The following is a 21,359-nucleotide window of genomic DNA, read 5'->3' on the forward strand; positions in this document are numbered from 1 at the left end:
ACGTTGGTTGCGCAAACCTGCAAAAGCACGAAAATACGATTATTTTATGATTATTAAACATATAATTAACCAAAATATTACGTCTCTACGGGGTTTTATAATACAGTTTTGGGTGTTTATCAGCTACTTTTGAAGAATCTGACAATATGAAGGATATTCTTTTTAAATATTGCCAAGCTTCTGGTTAAGCCATCAACTGGAACAAGTCCAGTATTTTCTTTAGCTCAAATGTTCACCCCAAACACCAAAAGAAGCTTAGGAAATTTTGGAAGGTTAGAGTTTTTAATGATAAAAAAAAGTATCTGGGTGTCCCCATCCTCATAGTTGGTAAGAAGAGTGTTTGCTTTGACTACATTATTGATAAAGTACAAAAGAAAATGGTAGGATGGAAGGCAAAAATCTTATCACAAGTAGGAAGATTTGTCTTTATCAAATCAGTGGCTCAAGCAGTACCTATTTATGTCATGAGCAAATACAAGTTGCCACTCAAGACTTGTGATCAACTGGATAAGATGGGTAGAGAGTTTTGGTGTCATGTCACTACAAAGTTAAAAGCTTATCATACCTTAAGTTGGAAGCATATTGCCACTCATAAAACCATGGGAGGGCTACGTTTTAGATCTTCAAGAAACATGAACTCAGCTCTTTTAGCTAAACACATGTGGAGATTATTATCAGACAATACCTCCTCTTGGGTCTGCTTTTTCAAATCGGTTTATATGAAGTGGTGACAGCATAAGGATGTTTACCAGTTACCAAGGGATTGCTCTTTCTTCTGGAGGGGCATTTGTAAACATCTTTAGTTTATCCATGATTACTCTCTTTGGGCAGTAGGGGATGGTACCTCTATCTCCATTCTTACTGACCCATGGCGCTCTTTAAGCAACAGATCCTTTCTTATGTTGGACCATCACTATAAGCCTAATCTCTTTGATGTTAAGGTCAACCATCTTTTTTTTCCAGGATCAAACTCTTGGGATTTGAATAGGGTAGGAGAGTTGTTTCCTACCCCCAATCTAGAACCTCATTACTTCAATCACCATTAAACCTGAAGTCACCAGAGATAGGCTTATTTGGTTGGGTACAAAGAAGGAATCTTCTCTGTTAAGTCTGCTCATTTTATGTTTTGTTTGCTTGAAGACCATGGACAAAGCTCCACTTTAAACCCTAGTACCCTGAAGATGATATGGAATTGGAAAGTGGAAGATAAGATACAATTGTTTCTCTAGAAAATGTATAGGTATATAGTCTACCTACATGGGAATGTCTGATAAAAAGGAAGTTTAAAGGGGATGCAACTTGTGTTTTATGTGGGAAAGCTTTGGAAACAGATACTCATATGTTTATACACTGTGAATGGACCAGAATGATCTGGTTTGTATCATTAGCCTCTCTCAGATTGGATGATCTAAATATAGGATCTTGTAGGACTTTTATAGACAATCTAATGGAGTGGTATTATTGCTCTAATGAGGATAGAAAATAGGAATCTCTATTTTGATGTTATCTGTTATATGGCATTTGGTGTCATGGAACCAAAGTCATAATGGAAGGGATTGACATATCATGTCAGTCCATTTGGAAAGATGCCTTGCATCAATGGCATTCATGCATCAAAGCATTTGAAGTTTCTGAGGACTCTGATAACTCTATGGCCCCTGTTACTGATATTGAAACTCAATTGGATATATGGCCTAAGATATTTTTTGATGCATCTTACAATAGGTTGTTGAAGACTACTACAGCTGGAGCTTGTTGTTATGTTGAAGATGGGATTAGGATAGCTGTTGCATATTCCCAGTTTCAGGCTACCAGTGCTGAGCAAGCAGAATTTTGTGCAGCAGAAGTGGCTTTGAAATTGGCTAATAGACTGGAGTTGTCAGAGGTCCAAATTCAAGGAGACAACAAATCTCTAGTCACTGCTTTCACAGAAGGATCCTCACCCACAGATTGGAACTGTCAACCAATTTCGTTATCTATTCAGAACCTTAATGTAATCCTTCCTACTTTAGCAATGCATGTTTGATTATTGAAATGCCTATTATTGAAATCTTGAGCTGCGCAGGATTACAGTTTAGTTCTTCCAGAAAAAACTACATACAGGGAAGTGGAATGTATACAGGTAAGTCGACTGCTTCCTTGTATATGTTGGTTAACATATCATATTGATAATTGTAAATTCAATATTTTACCCTCCTTTATGCTAAATAACACTAGGAAGAAGTAACTAGACTATTCTTACTTTTGAATCAAAGTTCTACTCTCAATAAATCATACAATATAACTAGCATAAAGAATTCGTTCCACTCCTAATTGCTTAGACAACGTTTATCTTAATTCAAAATGTGACAAACAATTTAACAACGTGAGAGTAATGATTTCTAAATAGAACTAATTATGGAGAAAATTAATTTGAATCTATTCTAAATTAAACTAAGGCAATTAAATATGAACTTGTGAATATGAAGAAGGAATTAGAGAGATTTGAATCCACCTTGATTTATACCTAACATGCTAGCATAGTGTTTGTTGCAAACCCTAATCTTTACGTTCAAACACAAGGTTCAAACATAAAGATTAGACCTTTAATGATCACTAATTACTTATGATATCTCTAGTCATATAATAATTAGCATGAGAGGGAGTTTAAACCCATTCTCATGCGGATTAATTATCCTCTAGCCTAGGTTAATTCTGCTTATGTCTAAATAGAGAAACATAGGCTTGAAGCGTTTTTAGCAACTACTCTACACTAATATCCTCATCAAAACTTCAATCAAACCCCTATAATAGAGGTTTAGCTATGATTCATTAGACTATCATACAAATAAGAATGAGAAGAAGACATAGTAATAATAAGAAATTGTATTAAACTAAGAACTGCAAGTGTTTTAATGGTGTTTAAGGCTAGAAAACATAAAACCTAAATTATTCTAAACTATGGGGAAGAGGTAGGAGAGAGTGCTAGAATTTTGCCTTCATTCTCTTTATATAGGAGAGGATTAGGTTTACAATATCATGCATGGGCTTTGGAACTGTGTTTTGGGCCACTAAATCAAGCCCAAAACCTAATTACTTAAGTCCAAAAAGGGTTTCTCTACTAGAATTTATTGGAATACCCTTTTTGTCCCCAACTCTGATTGGGTCAAAGCCTGGACCATTAAAAATCTCTTTCCGAGCTGGTCGTTTTGACATATAACACTACTAAAAAAACAAGTTTTCACCGCGGTCAGAATTGGTGGCTAAAAGTATAAATTTCATGGAAAGAAGCGTTTTGCCACAGGAAAACATTTAGCCATGCCCGAGGTAGTACAAGGTGTGGAAAGAAGTTTTTTGCCACGACATTGTGCCACCACGGCAAAAGAGTAGACATGTTGCCGCGGTCATGCCGCTGCTAAATGTTTATTAAATTTGAATTAATTATTTCATTTTTAAATATCAAAATACATTTTGTCGCAGTGGTGGCCGCTACAAAAGGATGCCTAATTGCCACGACAGACCACGGCAAGAAATGTTGCTTCAATTACTCACTAAATTTGTTTTGCAGCAACTGGCCACAGCAAGACGTGTTGCTTCACTTTCTTTTCCCTTTTTTTTTTTTTTTTGCAACAATTAGCTTTTTATTTTATTTTATTTTTTGAAACAAAATTTAGCATAAACAAACCAGACTATACCAACATAAAATTACAATAGTGAATACAAAGTCAAATTTCATTCCACATTGAAACAAGTAATTATGAAATATACTATATAATATAAACCAACAATTTTTTACTTATATTCTTAAGAGTAATTAGTCTAGCAAAAAAAAATAAAAACCACAAAATAACTTCACTAAAAATCCATCCTGAAGTACAAAAGTCAACCAAGTACAACCCTAGCTACTATATATCCAGCCAATAGTACGTTTGGACCAAAATAAAAAATAAAAAAAATAAAAAAAAAAAAAATAAAAAAAAAAATCCTCGTGATGTCGAAACTGATCGTGCATATGCATCCCTACAATATTTAGCCCAGCCTCCTCGATCATCAATTCTGCAAAAACAAAAGGGATACACATGAAAGAAGGGAAATTAACCATCTGTTAGACAATTAAATGGAAGAAGAAAATTAACTTTCGAAATGTCTATTAAACAAAGTTCTGTAGATTAGTGGTTTACAAGGCACAAGTAGAAAAGAAACATCCATAGACAAGAAAGCATGTTTACATACCTGACTGATACCGCCTTCGCAAAATTGGCCATTTGTTACCATATATCTTCTGAGCCTACACATACCAATCAATGATTAGATTGTAACCATGTCCAACATGTATCAAGCCATGAACAGAAAAATAATAATAATAAGATATATAAACTAGTGGCTTTAGCTCATATTCCCTTTCTTTGCTCGAGAGGATTTGGTCCCCTATACAAAGCTTACATTAGAACCAACACACATTCTGAATGATAATCAATAGGGTGATATCAGGTGCAAAATGAAGAAATGAATTTCTCAAAATTCAGATATGCTGGCCAAAAAAATAATGCCCCAGTTTAACTTCTATATATTCAAATTTCAAAAATGCATCCACTAGAAGGCAAAAAAACATAGGCATCACATATGAAAAAAGAATTTGAATTACCAATAATTAAGTCGAGACATAAGAGGATTATTCTAACGTCTCTAAACAGTCCAAGTCGTCCGACAAAATAAGACCGAAAATTGAACTGGAAGGTAATTTAGAGCCAGTGATATTAAAGAACGAGCAAACGCAGCACCATAAAGGAGAATGAGTACAACAGTCAATCCATGTCATCTAAACCCAGCAAAACAAGTTTTATACCAAATTAATGAATACGTACATCAATGGGAATTAAGACATATGAGTTGAGGCAATCAAAGATTCTAGAATAATTTTGAGGTAAATACATTGTAAACTAATTAACTACTGACAAAATATAGTGATCATGATAATAAGAAGGTAGTGATCATGATAAAGAGCTACTTACCTTAAAGAGTTAACACTAGGTGAAAATATGGGTTTTTTTACTCCTGGCCCGGGTAGGAACTGACGGGTACTAATCGTCAAGAATATAGTTGACGGGTTTTTTATGAAATTGATGGTCCATAACCGTCAAACAAAAAATCGACCGACCAAGCTTGTCAAAAAAATTTCCCCGAAATCCCAACCCAAAGCGCGAATAGCTTCCCCTCAAAATTTTCGCTCTTTTCCAATTTTCTCTCTTTCCACGAATACCTTCCCCCCAAATTTTCGCTCTTTTCCAATTTTCACCAAAACTCGCTGTCATATATAACAAATTCTGCGAAAGCTAACAATTTCATCTCTACATTTTCAATTTTAATTCTTAGAATTTACTAAACGGGAAAGGGGTTAGGAGGCTTTGTTTCTCTTATCCAAACATGATTCTCCCCATTACAAGTTGAAGGTGATGTACAAGCTTTTATCATGCAATTAAAGATTGGGGATTACTGGATGTGTTGTTGGGCAGGAAGCGGAATTAAAGGTAACCTACCATGGGGTTTTACTGACTAGGTATCTAGTTCACTGGAATTTTATATCTGTTTGTTTTGATTCAATTCAGGTAGATGGTGCCATGGGGTTTTGCTTTGTTTGAAGGTAATGTCTAATTTTTGAAATTGTTAATTAGTTATATATGTTACTATAACTTGGAGTTTTTTCGCTTTTTATCCTTTTGTTTGCTTTTGAGATTCATTTGATGTATTATGTTGTATCAAGCTAACATTTTGGTTTGAATGTTAGAATCCTGGAAGTGTTACTCCTGCCGCAAACTCAAGGCTTTAACCTCTCTCTCCCGTTCAATGTGGTGCAACAGTTGATATTCCTCTTGATTCTTCAAAGGTGAAATAAATTTCAGGACATCAAATTACCATATTAGGATGCCCTATTTAAGCTTTAACCTGAACTCATCATATGGTACTTGTTTTGAATTAGGATATCAAAAAGAAGGAGAAGGAACTCCAATTCAAGCAGGCTGAATTGAAGAAACGGGAGTAGGTATCTTCTGCTTTTGCTTTAGATTTGTATAAGCATGTGCATGTCGACCTTGGATATCTGTGTGCTACATTAGACTAGGTAGTTGATGCCATACATAGAAGAGTATTAACTTTTCATTTTTTGTGATTGTCTTTGCCTTCAGTTAAAAATTAATCTGTTGGTTGCATTTTTTAAATGGCATTAAGGAACTAAAGCAGAGAGAAGATGCTGTAGCACGAGGTATTTCCATATGAAACATCATTGTTTTAGAGTTTTAGCTTATGCTCATTGGAGTATATTTCTAAGTAGTTATAAATGTGTGCTAATTAGTGTCTGTGTAATTTTGTAGTTTTTGGTGGTTCCTGGTAATTTTTAGAAGCAACCACTATACATATTCTTGTTTGGTTTTTGAGCATGAATTTCATGAAGTGTTTCTTATAGATTTTTATTCTGAATGACCATGACGATTACATGTGTTGCTCTTTCGTTGCACAATCTTTGGATTGAAGTTGCTTTTGTTATTCTCTTTTCAGGGGTGCTTTCTGTTTGTGTAAGGTCATTTGCAATCTCACAAAATCTTTGCTACCATTGCCAAAGAAATATCATGGTCTAACTGATATAGATAAGTGTTACCGACAATGGTGAGTCTATAGTTCAGTCTTTCTATATCTATTATATATTACTCTAGAAGCATATGCAAAATGCCAAAAATTGTATGAGAGATAACTAGATATAACAATTTCTTTTGATTAGAAGTATATATGATATGGTTGGGTTCCACAATTCTATCTCAGGGTTTTATTGGTCTATTGCAATTTGTAGGGTTTGTAAGGTGTAACTCTTTTAACAGTTACTAATACTATGCCTTTAATCAAATGGCTTGAAAGGAGTCAAGCTGTTGAGTGTCCCAATCCAGCATGCATTCTTTTAATTTTATTTAGCTATTGGTAAATAAGGCAAGGTGTAGGTAGACAGACTGCATAAATGCTTTTACAAACCAAAGATCACATCGTCAATAAGTTCATACAACTAATACAACTAATACAAGTTTTACATAGTGATTATTTATGTCAACTGTACCGTTATATGTGAATATTGTAGGGTATGTTACTTTGATTGCTAAATATTGATTACAAATCAACCTTATTAGCAATTACTGTTGAATTGGTGGTATCCTAGTCAAATTCACAACCCAGTAACGAATTTAATCTATCATTCTTGCTTAGGGCACTCTGTACCAACTACCAACCTTTTATGTGGTACATACGTGATACGACTCTCTATTGTCTAAGTAAATTTGATTTCTTTTGAGGGCTAGTGTATAGAGTAGCCAACAAGCAAGACAATCTGAGGGCAAAATTGATAAATGACGTAGGTTGAATAGTTTTTGATACGGGTTTGCGTTAAGTTTGTCATTACTTCATATTTCTTTTTGCTTTTTGATGAAATACTGATGCCTAAGATTATATTTTAGTTTATTTACTTTTGTTTTACATCTCTTGAATAGGTGGTTCTTGTGGTTTTAGTCTAAGTAAATCTGGCAAAGGTGAGTTTCTTATATGTTGATCCGCGGATTTCGGAATCTCTGTTACCAATGCAGTATGTAGTTTCTCTGTTACTTCTTATTTTCATAACTTCAGTTTACATAGCTTCAATCCTCATATGTTATCTTTTAAATATTGTGTATTCTTTGTTTTATTTCTTTTTTTTATTCTTTGTGATTTTAAATGAAGCCGTTTTTTAAAGCCATGCTATAGTTATAGTCGTTTCACGGCCAAAATCCGCAAATGCATAAAATCTTTTGTATAATACAAATCCAACGGGTTTTGTAAGAGAAATCAAAGGTTTACCATATTCAGTGGTACTTGTTAGTGATTCGGTGATGTTAGAACTAGACAAAACTTAGGCGTTGAGTGTAACTTATGACCGTTTCAAGTAAGCTAATTGTAGTTATTTAGTGGGCATGTTACGTGGTCGGTTATCCGGAGCCATTGGAGGTTATTTCGATTTGTTAATTTCTAGTAAATGTCAAAGTTAACTCTTGAACAAGTGCTCAAATTTGAAATTAGCTTGGGCTTTATGGAGCTGCAATTGAAATGCTCTAAAGCCTCTAAGATTTGTGTGTTAAAGTTCTTTTGAATGAGATGGGCAGAATGAAGACACTACATGCTTATTGCTTAAGCAGCTAGCAGAGGGGTTGGATGTTATTAAAGAAATTAAAACAAGGGCATTGCATCATTCCAATCTGTAGGCTTATTAGCATGGATCTGTATTTTCTGTTTCTTGTGCGTGTTCGTGTTCTTGTATTTTTGTTTACGTAATGGTGAGGTGGAGGGCTGTTGAGTCTGTCCGACTTGGGTTTCATGAAGTCGAGGTGGTTTTTAAGATTGTAATTTGAGCTCCTTTTGGGATATAGTTGGATTACATTTTAACCCCACCTCTTGACTGCTTGAACAATTATAGACAAAACCAAGGAAGGGGAACAGCCTCATTAATTCATGCAAGTCTACTGAACGTTTACATGTTACCCCGCTCTCTTCTTTACCTTTCTTAACATCATGTATATATAGGGCATGCAGAGGTGCTTGTTGTCAGATAGAAGGTTTTATCGGGAAAGGCTTTTACAACTAGATCAAACTATATTTACCCTGGTTACAAACCCCCGTTTGGTACAACTTGATCTTACTAGATTGACTTACAAACCCCAATTTGGTTGGTCTATATGTGCATGCATCTGGAAATATAAAACTGGTGCATGGCCAACTTAGTCGTGACATTAACATAGCGACTTACGGTATAGTTGTCTTGATTTTTTTACAGGTCTTATTTTATGGGCATCTAAAAATCGCTTAAACTTTGTGATTATAGTAAAGCAATATCTATATCTATGAGATTGAAGAATGCTGGTATTACTCCTGATTTAGTTGCTTATAATTCTATGATTAATGTGTTTGATAAAGCTAAGCTTTTTAGGTGAAGCGACCACGACTTCTTTATGAAATGAGAGAAGTTGGTGTTGTTCCCGATACTATTAGTTATTGTACACTTCTTAGTACTTTGTTGAGAACAAGAGATTTATTGAGGCGTTATCGATTTTTACTGAAATGAAAGAAGTTCAGTGTCTCATTTTTACTGAAAAGAAGTTCTTAGGAAGTGCAGGATTAGATGCTTGGACTGTGTCCTCTACCATGTTATCCTCAATATTCATCTTATTAGTACTTTGAAGGTTTGAACCAAACGGGACAGCTGGGTTTGGGGTACCAAACACTGGCTGAGACGGAAGAGACGCGGACGAAGTAGTACTGCCAACTTGGGAGAATGAAAACACTGGTGCTGATGAACCCTTAGATGACAGACCTGCTCACAATCTACTAAAGGGCAAGTAGCTTGATTGGTTCGAATCCAATTCGTGAGATGGCTGTGATCTTTAGCCGATCATGGCCATAATGTGCTCTTTTCTTCGGATTCATTAAAACCTTCTTTTTCAGAGCGAGACTCTCCAGGAGAAGTCGTGTTTAAATAGTTTCCTATGGTTGAATGCAACTGACATTTAGGGTTGAGTAGCTCCTATGGTTTTGGAAGAGGCTTTGGCATCTATAGAGACGTTAAAGGGACTAAGAAAATGTGAATGAGGCAATGTACATGTAGGGAGTACTAGGTCTGTTAGTCCGAACTGATATGTTGCTGACGTCTTGCACATTGTTGTAGTCTACATCTTATTTTTCTTTTCTTTTCTTGCTCAGAGCACCATCCAATAGTTGTTGTACCCTAGTTGTCATAATGTCAGCCCATATCAAGCAGGAACAATGTTGGTATTTTACCTTTTTAAGCCACTTATATCTTGGTTACATGTCTATAGTTTTCCATAATTGCGAACAATGGTAATCGAAATATGATATATTGGTGATTCTATCCTAGATGTTGTGCACTATATAACATCTAAGCATCCAATCGGTGAAGAAAGGAATGGAATTGCGTACTGTATATTCTAAGCATCCGTTCGGTAGAGAGAATGGATGTTGCTATAACCAATTGAGCTAATAAGCCAATTTAAATTGAGTATTTAAATTTAAATATTGTTGTGTTTTCATTGAGAGTTGAACTTGTATACTTGTATTAATTTATACCTGTGATGTTGTACTGTAGGTAAGAAGACAATCACGTGTTCTTGATGAAGTGTCATATGTTCCACCATCCACACGATGCCTTTTAAAGAACTTCTAGAAAAGAACTGTTGCACTTGGAAGCGTGTCTAATGATGTACTATCTGCCAACTCGTATAACATAACAATTGACGGTATCTTTGATCACACAACTGAGTTATATGTTGGGGAAGGAACATTTGACGACATTTCAATTGGAGATACAATCATATGGCCCATGCCTTTTGTGGAACCAATTTGATGTGAGTTGGTGAACTCTTTTTTGTGCATTTTAGTAGTTTCACTTTTTTTGTGCAACCTAGTTGGTTTTGCATACACATGATGTATGGTTGTATATGGATTATGGAGTATACTAAAACTCATGTAATGTAATTTGCTACAATATTTTGGTGTTTTAGATAATCACATGTGTGTTTTGATGAAAGAATCTACTCCCGTATCTATTATATTTTGGTAGAATGTTGATTTGAGTTGGATGGTTTAATTTTTGCAGGAAAAATGGATATGAAATTTAGATTATAAGAATTTCTTTTAAAAAAACATTAATGCTCAGAAAAACGACGGATATAGACCGTTAAGAAAATTTATGTATACAGAAAATTGACGTAGCATACCGTCAATAATTTTCAAATTTGCATCCCAAATTCCATTAAAATTGGATAAATTTGACTAGTGAAATAGAAAAGTTTGACGGTTATAGTCCGTCAACAATTCTATTTATTAATGACATTCACCACCCGTCAAATAAATTTAAAATTATTGACGGTAACTAACCGTCAAGAAAAAAAATGACTGTGAATTTTTTGACGAGCCTTACGACAGGCAATGTCAGTCAAAAATACTGTTTTTTGACGGGTTCTACCCGACAAAAAAGTCTTATTTTCACCTAGTGTAAAGGAATGAGATATCAGAAAACAAGCCTCATTTGAGCTAGTGTTGCTTAAGTTTAGTGCCATTCCACCATAGCTACTTGCCATATATGTGTGTGTGATAAAACTTCAACATCCTCACTACTTAAAAAAATTCTAAAAAGAAAGTAGTTGCCTGGCACAGTGCAAGCCCAAGGTAGACAAGCTGCTTCCACGTGGACCAAGATCCCCATCCATGAGAATCCAACGCCCATGAAAATCCCTTATGTGTAGACCTGGTCTATCTGACTTGACAATAGTTATCAAGTTTTTATCAGCTTGATGTTTATGGTCAGAAAACATAGCCAAATGTCCATCTTCTTGTGCTACTAGACTATGGTGTTGTGCTCCCTGATATGGTGATGGTCTCAAATGACAGCAAACTAACAGGACTGAAGAAGAAATTTCCCGAACTTTAAGGGGCACATTATCAAGTATTCCTGTGAATGCTGAACTTCTCATGTTTAAAGAGAAGCATATGGCATACAATATGTCTCTATCTGCCTTCCCAAGTAGTGAAAACATGTCAGGTAAACTAGCTGGAGGAAATTCAATCGTGTTATTGGGCTCTGTTGAAGTAAGACCTGGTCTATAATCATATATTCGATGCATACTTCTTAACAAAAGGGATAAACATGAAAGAGGGGGAATTGATAAAACTTAAAATAGGATTAGATATATAAATAGGAAACAAGCAAGGGACATATGACAGAGGACAGGACAGATGACAAGTTAAGGATTGACTTACTTAATTGGAAGAAAGATGTGAACAAGTTGTAGTCATCTCCAAGAGCTTTTGCATTAGTCGTGCTTCCATGTCCGCATCTCGTGCATCGAATTGTCTCTTCATCTCATCCATTTCACGTTGCCTTTGCTCATCTTTATCCTGTGCTTGCCTCCTCATATCTTCAATCTCACGATGTCTTTCCTCCTCCTTCTCTTCCACTACTCTTTTCATTTCAACCACATGGTTTTCCAGGTCATTCACCCAATTGTCCGAAGATAATTGGGAGCCAAAGTAACTGGTTGGTGTTACACCTCGTCCATGCCGCTCTGGAGGCATCACTTCCCTATAAATCTCATTTGTGAGAGGTAGTTATGACCCATGTTCATCTCTATCTGCTAGGTGATTCATTTTCTCCTACATATTCCAGGAAAAATATACACATACTATATTAAATACAACCGAGTAAGATATTCAAGTTGAAGCCATTACTAAGATCAAACTGATACATACAATGTAATCTCTTGATTGATCATCAAGAGCATCATGCGTTTTTGAACTTGTGCGAGTCCTCACAAAAAGATCTCCTAGGGAAGGGGGTGCTCCATGCTCCTCACTCTAACCAAACATAAAGAAATTTACTAATTGTTACTAATCTAATTCAATACCATATTAGGAATATAAAAATAATAAGCATACATACCATTATCTCTTCAAACTGAGGAAAACTTATTCTTCCAGCAGCGTGCTTCGCTATTTGCTTAGCACGATTAGCCTTGTTACGTTCAGAAATGGCCTACACATAATACATAATGCATACGAATTGAACTTACTTAGTATTGTACTATGTAAAAATATATAAGTTAAATGTTACACTTTCTCTTACTTGCTGCTCCGGAGTATCCCAAAACTCCACAAGATTAACCCACTCTTGTTGTGATAGTTGGTGTGGCCTATGGCTTACACGCTCTTCATATGTGGTGTAGAGGGTATAAAATTTCCTTTTCCATTTACTCTTTTTGTTTTTGAATTCGTCCGAGGAAATTGGACCCAAAGTGGGCTCCTTCCGGATCTCATCAAGTTCCCATGAATCCTAAAATGAGAGACAAAAAGCTTAAGCAATGATGCATTTATGTCTATACTATGAGGAATCATATTTCTACTAAGAAATGAAACAAACAATATTTTTCTATTAACAAGTATATGTGCAGCAACTCCAAAAGTCCATACCTTAATATTATCCCATAACCACTGTTTGTGGCCTACATCTTGGAGCTCCCAATTTTTTGTCCAGTTAAATCGACGTGACGTTGCCATTAATACTCCAATAGACTCAGAGAACAAGCTTGGATGTTTCCGAGGCCCCACTGGTTGTTTGTCTTTCCATATCAATTCCAACTTTGAGCCATTTGGTTGGTCAAATACCTTAGGAAGGGTAGACATGCCTCTAACCCACGTTCCAGCTGTCCACATATGCCCCACATTAATTACACGTCAAACAATAATGAAATTGATCGAAGGTCCACATAAATTTAAACTTACCGCCACCACTGGGATCTTCTCGTAGTCGTTTTACCATTGCACCTATATAAATCGTCACAGAAAGCAATTCGTCAAATTAAATCCATCGAGGAAGACAGTAGAAACTGATATATATGACATTGTTTAGTGATACCATCTTGAATTGTTAGTAAAAAGTTACAAAAAAAGGTCACTACTGAAAAATATTTGTATATATATGACATCATAGGTGACGAGAAACAAAGCAAACTAAAATCACATAATAACCACTCCCAAAACCAAAAACAACATAAAAAATGCAAACTACATATAATCTTCGTCATTGTAATCAATGATGTCTTCATCACAATCACTATCATTGATGAAGTCTTCATCGACGTCAACGACATCTTCATCAACAGTATTCGCAACAACTTCTACTCCATCAATCTCACTCCTAGTCCAACCGTTAATGTTGTGTGTGTTGTCAACTATGTTATCTACATCTTGCTGCATGCAAGACATATTATCTTGAGCCAGCTCAACTACTGAACCTATATTATACAAGTCCCTTGGAAGAGTCTTCAACACAACTCGCCAATTATCGTCCAAATTATCCTAAAGATAAAAAAACCTATTCAGCTTGAGATGCTAGAATAAATGGTTCATTTGTAGCTAAGGTTCGTGTAAAGTTCAGAGTAGTGAAACCATATTCATCTACTTTTATTCCTGCGCGAGTCATAACATCCCACCAATCACATTTGAATATAAGCACTCTATTCTCATTGCAATAACGCAACTCAACTATGTCATTCAGCACACCATAATAACCAACACTACCAGTCACCGGATTCATGTCTTTCGCGCTTGCAAGGCTTGATGTTTCTGCCGATACAAAAACTCCACTATTTTGAGTTTTTCTTTGAGACTCACAAACTTTTGTGTGAAATCTATACCCACTTGCAATACAGCCCATGAAACAGGAAGCAAATCGACTGGGACCATATACTAAACTAAGAAGTTGCTCGCTGACCAACTCCCCATTCTTTTTCATTTGTTGGACCTATTCAAATAAGAAGAAATAAAGTTAATATATGCATGGATACATCTTATTAGTTTAATACCTATACATATTTGACTTTGAATTAAAAGAATGTTGAACTGCTAGATGGTACATCGACTTAAAAGAATAAAGCAAAATAAGAAGAGGAGCAGTCCAACTAAAAATCCTAATAGAGAGGGGAGGAGCAGAAAATTTACAACATATGTTTACTAATAATTTACAGAAATATATAGGATGCCCCATCACTAGTGAGAGGTGGTGCAGTGAAGATAGTTGATCACGATGTAGCAGGGTCTGTCTGCTCCAGTTTATGACCTACCGTTTGCTTTGCTAAGCAGTACGCCTAAGAGAAAAAAGCGGTGGTGCCCTCTTTCTCTCGCATGTGGTGCACTAGTTGTCATTCAGTTCAGCGAGCTCCTTTAACTGGGCACGCTTGTGCTCGTTCATTCCATCAACTATTGGAATTAGTAGCTTTGCAACCATCCCCACTGCCGCATCCAGCGATTTCTGGTTATCTGCCTCTACCAAGACATGTAAGTCATCGTTATCAAACGGGTTAAGCTTCTGGTTTACCCCTTAACTTAATCCTAGCTCTAGTCTCCTTCTCATTTCAGCCACCGGAATGGAGGAAAAGAGAGAAGATGTTGCCTCGGACTCGTAATTGATAGTTACTTCTTTCTATTGGCAATTTCTCCTTAGTGAGAAGGCATCTTCAATGTCTCCCATGAGCAAAGAATCGTCATGCAATAATATACTCAAATAGGCTGTCTCAAACAGCCCTTCCCCTGAACATGACCGGAGTAAGCACCGATAATAGTAAGTAGAGCAATTCCCTGCTGGCATAGGTGGATTTTACAGGTAGGGCCCACCAGGCTTTTTTGAATGCAGGGAGCACTAGAGACAAGGATGTGATTTATTGGCATTACTATAGTAGAATTTCCCATTTTATTGAACGCATATTGACTAATGGGGTTGCGAACCCGTAATGACGATTCTAGTGCGATGACACCCCCGGACCTAGGGCCGGTTTAAGTCGCCGACTTGAGTGCTCAGTTGCACCTAAAGTCTTATGGGCACTCGTATCCACCTACCTGCCAGTAAGGCTCCCAAAATCTTGGGGCTTCCTGGCCTGTATAAGTTGTCAATCTATACAGACATAACAGGGGGTGATCAGCTAGAAGCGAAAGGATCTCAACTTAAAAACTTAGACTACTGGTAACGAACCGCGTCTTTCGTATTCATTCCTAATGTCAGGGGCTGCAGTGTACAAATAACTCTGCAAAAGCTATATAGACAAACAGACTACCTAGCAATAATAGCAGCCCGCTATGCTATACAACCTATTCTATCAGTCTAACTTTCCTTTCTGTCTATCACTGATCTACACTACTTGACTTGCGACTTGAGCTAGCAGACTGAGCTTTAGCTTGAGCGAGGCAGACATTAACAGCATCTTGAATTAATGATCGATATTTATTAATAAATAAATAAAAACTAAGTTAACAACATCTGTTTTACTAATAATTTACAAAAATATACATAAACTGATATACGTACACAATCTAACTACGTACATACAACTAACACTTGATTTTCAAACCATTTACCAAATCGTTCATTATGAATACGGTCCACATTCCTAGCACTTAACCGCCGCCTGAGCTCATTCTTAATCACTTGTTTATGCTTCCTATACAAAATATTGTTTCATTTATAATGAGTATATATGACAGGTTTATAAATAATATTTCTTTTAATAAATGAACGATTTCAATAAGGTGGACTTACTCAACAAACAGTACCACTTCCCCATAATTGGTTAGCACATACAAACGAGCTTGTTCCCACTCATTGCCTGTTAGAGTCTGAAACATTCCCTTCCCTAAAGCATGATTGTTTCCTGAAAATATAGAAAACTTTCCATCTGGTCCAACAACTTGGATCTCTTCATTCCTCCCTAGCTGGTTGAACTTAGTCTCAATCCCATCATTTAAGTATCTTGAATAGAAAGTTAAACATTCATCAGCAAGATACCCTTCAACAATAGATCCCTCTGGTCTGCTTTTATTACGAACATACTTCTTCAAGGTGTATAAGTACCTGAATAAATATAAAATATAAACAAAATTTTAACAAAATACATACAAGTGAGTAACCATTACTATTATCTTATATACTGACCTTTCGATTGGGTACATCCAACGATAGTACACGGGTCCAGCGAGCTTAGCTTGACTAGCTAAATGAATAGGCAAGTGCACCATAACATCAAAAAATGATGGAGGAAAGATCATTTCCATTTTACATAGTGTGACAACAATCTGATGCTCAAGACATTCCAACTCTGCAACCCAAAATACTTTCGAACATAATTGCTTGTAGAAATTAGAGAGCTTAACAAGAACTAATGTAACTTCCTTAGGTAAGATTCCACGTATTGCAACTGGAAGAAGTTGTTGCATTAGAACATGCCAATCATGGCTTTTTAGGCCAGGTACTTTGCATTCTTTCACCTGAACACGACGCGAGATATTTGATGAAAAATTATCTGGAACTTTAATACCTTTCAAGAATTGACAAAGCTTTCTCTTCTCAGTCAAGGACAAGGTGTAGGGCGCAGGGGGGATATAGTATTTGTTACCCTCTTTAGCTATTGGATGAAGTGACTTTCGCATACCCATTAACACCAAATCTTGCCTTGACTTCAAGTTATCCTTTGATTTCTTCTCTAAATTCAGCAATGTCCCAAGCCAACTCTCACCGTTGTTCTTTTCAATGTGCATGACATCTAGATTTCGAAGTACACGAAGGTGTTTCCAATAAGGGAGATCAAAAAATGCACTGATCTTCTTCCAATTATGTGGCAGATAATTATCATCTTGACTTCTCTTCTGCCCAACCTTATCACACTCCGCCTTACCAAATGTGATTTGGTCATACCCATCTAATTGAGCAAGAACATCACTTCCAGTAAAGGGACTTGGGGCAACTCCCATTTCAGTATTGTTATCAAAAGAACTTTTATTCTTTCGATATCTATGATCAAGTGGCAAGAATTTACGGCTTCCCATATAACAAAACTTTTTCCCATTTTGCAACCATTTTGAGCAAGTCTCCTCATGGCATGAGGGACATGCAAGTTTTCCTTTAGTATTCCATCCAAACAAATTAGCAAATGTTGGGAAGTCATTAATAGTCCACAAGATAGCTGCATGCATTTTAAAATTTTGTTTTGAAGAGGCATCATACATCTCAACTCCCTTTTCCCACAACTCCTTTAACTCATCAATTAATGGCTGCAAGTACACGTCAATGTTATTTCCAGGACTGCTAGGGCCAGAAATTAGCAATGCCATGATAAGAAAAGGTTGCTTCATACACATCCATGGCGGCAGATTATACGGAATGCATACAATAGGCCAAGTGCTATGAATAGAACTAAGACTACCGAAAGGATTGAAACCATCACTAGCGATGCCGAGTCTAACATTGCGAGATTCTAAACCAAATGAAGAATATCTTATGTCTAGACTTTTCCATTCCTCGGAATCAGCTGGATGCCTCAAAGCACCATCTTTCGTACGATCATCTGCATGCCATCTCATATCTTTAGAAGTTTTTGAGCACATAAATAATCTTTGAAGTCTTGGCTTTATGGGAAAGTATCGCAAAATCTTAGCAACCTTTTTCTTAGGTTTTGCAGATGAACTAACTCCGTTCTCTGTACACTCCAATGAAGTCATGATCCATCTTGACTCACCACATATATCATAGTTATCCTTGTCCATGACCGGTTTATTATCCTTCCAATACAACATACAATCATTTTGACATGCATCTATCTTAATGCACTCCATCCCACGATCCTGAAGTTGTTTTTTTTATTCATAATGATTCTTGGGCATATTAGTGTCATCTGGAAGTAAATCATTCAATACCTCAAGCAACACGTCGAACGAATGATTACTCCAACCATTAAGACACTTTACATGAAGCAATCGTACTAGGAAAGACAATTTTGAACTCTTAGTACAGCCCAGGTACAAGGGTGTATCTGCTTCCTTCAACAACTTGTAAAACTTTTGTGCTTCTTCATTTGGCTCATCTGTACGAGTGTCGCTGGAACTAGACTCATTTGAATTCAAACCAGGTGGTATGTCATTGTCTATACTAACCATGTTCTGAAATCCTAATGCATCTTGCAACATTGCATGCATATCATCACCCTCATTGGACTCGGTATTCACCTGCCCACTCTCCCCATGCTTTGTCCAACACACATAACTTCGTAGTATACCCCGATTCTTTATATGAAGTTCCACTACATTTTTAGGCCATAGCAAAAGATTAATGTATCTAACACATGGGCAGTAAATCTCACCACTGAGTTCCTCTACTCGATTATTCCAAGCAAACTCAATAAATTTCTCACAACCAAGTATATACTATGACTACATTTTCCCACAGTCGGATCCATCCAACTTTTATCCATTAAGTAGCAAGTATCGAACAACAACTACATGAAAAAAAAAATAAGATAATAGCTTGTTCACCAAGAATATCATATCCTACATTAAGTAACAACAACAAAAATACTTAGGCACAGAAAAATGATCAAACACAAGAACTCATAAAGATGGCAAGAACAGGACCACTACCTAATCAGCAAACCAAAACACTAGAAAAGGTTCTTATTATTACCTGTTCTAATTCCTTATATCCTCTTCTCTTTAACTAAATCCCAAAACCTATTGAAAAGTTGGTTTCTACTAATAATCGATTTGAATAAAGAATATACTCAAAAATCTATTCAATGAACTGAAAAAGCCTCACAAATTCAATTATGTAAAGGCTTGGTACTTGCTATTTTTCTTTCTCAGGCGCTCACATTCATGGCGAGGTGAGATCGGGGGTGAGCTAATATCTAGGCGTCCTGGTACATACATCGTTTTCTAACAAACTAATAGACGACATCAGTTAAGCATGTGATAACCATAAACATACCTAAGTACCTAACAAATACTCAACTAAAGTGAGTGAGCACTAGAAGTAACGAGAAAGTAGATTTAACTATCATAACCCAAGAAGTTAGATTTCACACCACCAAACCAACAACCACAAAAGAAATTAGTCCACAACCATTCCATTTAGGACAAAATGACATTATGCTACTGAAATTTTCTAAATATGCCATCAACACCTAGACGCCTAGATGGTATAGTATAAAAATTATGTTAAACAACAAGCTACACAAATAACACAATGATATAAATTAGTTATGTAACTTACTCTAACAAGGAAACTAGCTGGATTCCTCTTTATTGTTCAGTGCCCAAACACACAACATTTGGATAATAGAATTTCAAATGGACTCAAAACCAATTGAGGCCCCAAAAAAGGACTAAACGTCTATGAAGTTTGATAATAGGAAGTGATAAGAGCCCAAAACTGTAGTTTTAACCCTGTAACAGGCATACTTTTAGACCAATTATGTGAGTAATAATTAAGAGTTAACACTGATTACGTGTTTTTATGCATTTTAGGTTTCAAAGTCCATTATGTGTAGAAATGTGCCACTTTAGCGAGATAAAGGAGCTAAGGTCGGTTACTAAGGAGTTCCGTGATTAAAGGCCAAGATTCAAGAAGACAAAGCCTTTCTAAAGCCCGGTCAAAAGCTGAAAAGTCGACGCTGGGCAAAAAAGACACAAGTCGCCAGAACTTCAAGGCAGATCTTTGGACTCGGACCTCGAATGGGGCCTACCTTATGTCAAAACGACCGGCTCGGAAAGAGATTTCCAATGGTCTAAGCCTTGATCCAATCAGAGGAGCAGAAGTGGACGAAAAGTCTGTTGAAGCCAACTGCAGCTGAAGAGGCCTTTTTGGACTGAAAGAATTGGGTTTTGGGCCTAATCAAAACATGGCTCCAAGCCCATGCACGATTTTTGGATCTGGACATATAAAAACAAAAGCTTAGCTCTTTGTTAATGGTAGCTAGTTAGACCTAAAACCATATAGATAATCTAGATCTAGTTTTCAGTAGATTAATTAAGTTTTAGTTCCATTTTCAATTCTTGTTTTAGATTAAGTCTTTGAATCATTGTTCTTGATTGATTAGATAAATAAAATAGTTATTTTGTCAATTTCGATTTTTGTCATCTCAATTTATAGATCTAGTTTTAATTCTTGTTGATTATCATTTCGTAGTTTAAGTAGATTGAAACATTGTTAGTTAATTTAGTGAAGTTAGAATTTTAATATGATGAGTAGTTATAATTCAATGGGAAATGATGGTTTGATGACTCAAGGCTAAAACCTCCATTAGAGGAGTTGATGAAACCTTGATGAAAACTTAGTGGTATAGTGTAGAAGCATTGTAGAATCTATTCCACTCTAGAAGGTCGTGATTCGCCATGAGAATGGGTGGACGACCTCACATGCTAGTTAGTATTCGGTAGAAATGCCATGAACACTAGGGATTAGAACTCAATTTCTTGCCGTAAGAACGTAAGAATCGAGATACAAGAATCTATGCTAGGTTATTAAGTTGGATTCGAGGTGGATTCAATTCCCCTCTAATCCTTTATCTAGATTCAAAACAATCATATTTCCATAGCATTAAGTAGTTAAATTCAACATAATCAATTTCATATAGGTATCAGAAGTATAACACCCTTCAGAAAGCTCTCATTAGACTTAAGACCGACAAATTAGACTATAAAACATTCCATGCTAGAGAACTAGGAGTGGAACGAATTTGTTACTCCACTTTATTTCGATAGAATTGAGAGTAGAAACTTTGATAAATATAGGCTCATAAGAAAGTTTTAGTTTACTTACGTTTTGAGTTCATCGTTCATTTCGTAGGTAAACTATTCATTTTATGTTTTATCAGGAAGCTTACCAGACAAGCTAGTTTAACATAGATGCTCTACTTAAGGATAATAATCATAATATACAAGAGCCAAAAACACTAAGATATTCTAGAGGTGATAGAAGTTCAGAA

The 21,359-nt window shown here is 36.1% G+C and overlaps 1 protein-coding gene and 1 long non-coding RNA gene across 4 annotated transcripts; one reads left to right on the forward strand and one right to left on the reverse strand.

Moving 5' to 3' along the window:
* Positions 1-5,317: 5,317 nt before the first annotated feature.
* On the forward strand, positions 5,318-6,641 carry LOC147482789 (uncharacterized). 3 transcript variants are annotated; one of them, XR_015206633.1, is made up of 5 exons: positions 5,318-5,620; positions 5,765-5,863; positions 5,957-6,019; positions 6,162-6,238; positions 6,532-6,641. It is a non-coding gene; the product is annotated as an uncharacterized LOC147482789 (long non-coding RNA). The 3 variants fall into 3 exon arrangements; XR_015206634.1 differs by having other exon boundaries at positions 5,957-6,015; XR_015206635.1 differs by lacking the exon at positions 6,162-6,238 and having other exon boundaries at positions 5,957-6,015; positions 6,532-6,633.
* Positions 6,642-12,165: 5,524 nt separating this feature from the next.
* Positions 12,166-13,236, reverse strand: LOC147482790 (uncharacterized). The gene is made up of 5 exons (XM_086579424.1): positions 13,024-13,236; positions 12,680-12,886; positions 12,497-12,589; positions 12,307-12,411; positions 12,166-12,210 (listed from the first exon to the last, which is right to left on the reverse strand). Exons 1-5 carry the CDS (start codon positions 13,234-13,236, stop codon positions 12,166-12,168), a joined length of 663 nt encoding a protein of 220 aa, XP_086435550.1.
* Between the last annotated feature and the right edge of the window lie 8,123 nt (positions 13,237-21,359).

The sequence above is a fragment of the Coptis chinensis genome, chromosome 8 (genome assembly GCF_015680905.1).
Source record: "Coptis chinensis isolate HL-2020 chromosome 8, ASM1568090v1, whole genome shotgun sequence".
In the NCBI taxonomy this organism is placed as follows: domain Eukaryota; kingdom Viridiplantae; phylum Streptophyta; class Magnoliopsida; order Ranunculales; family Ranunculaceae; genus Coptis; species Coptis chinensis.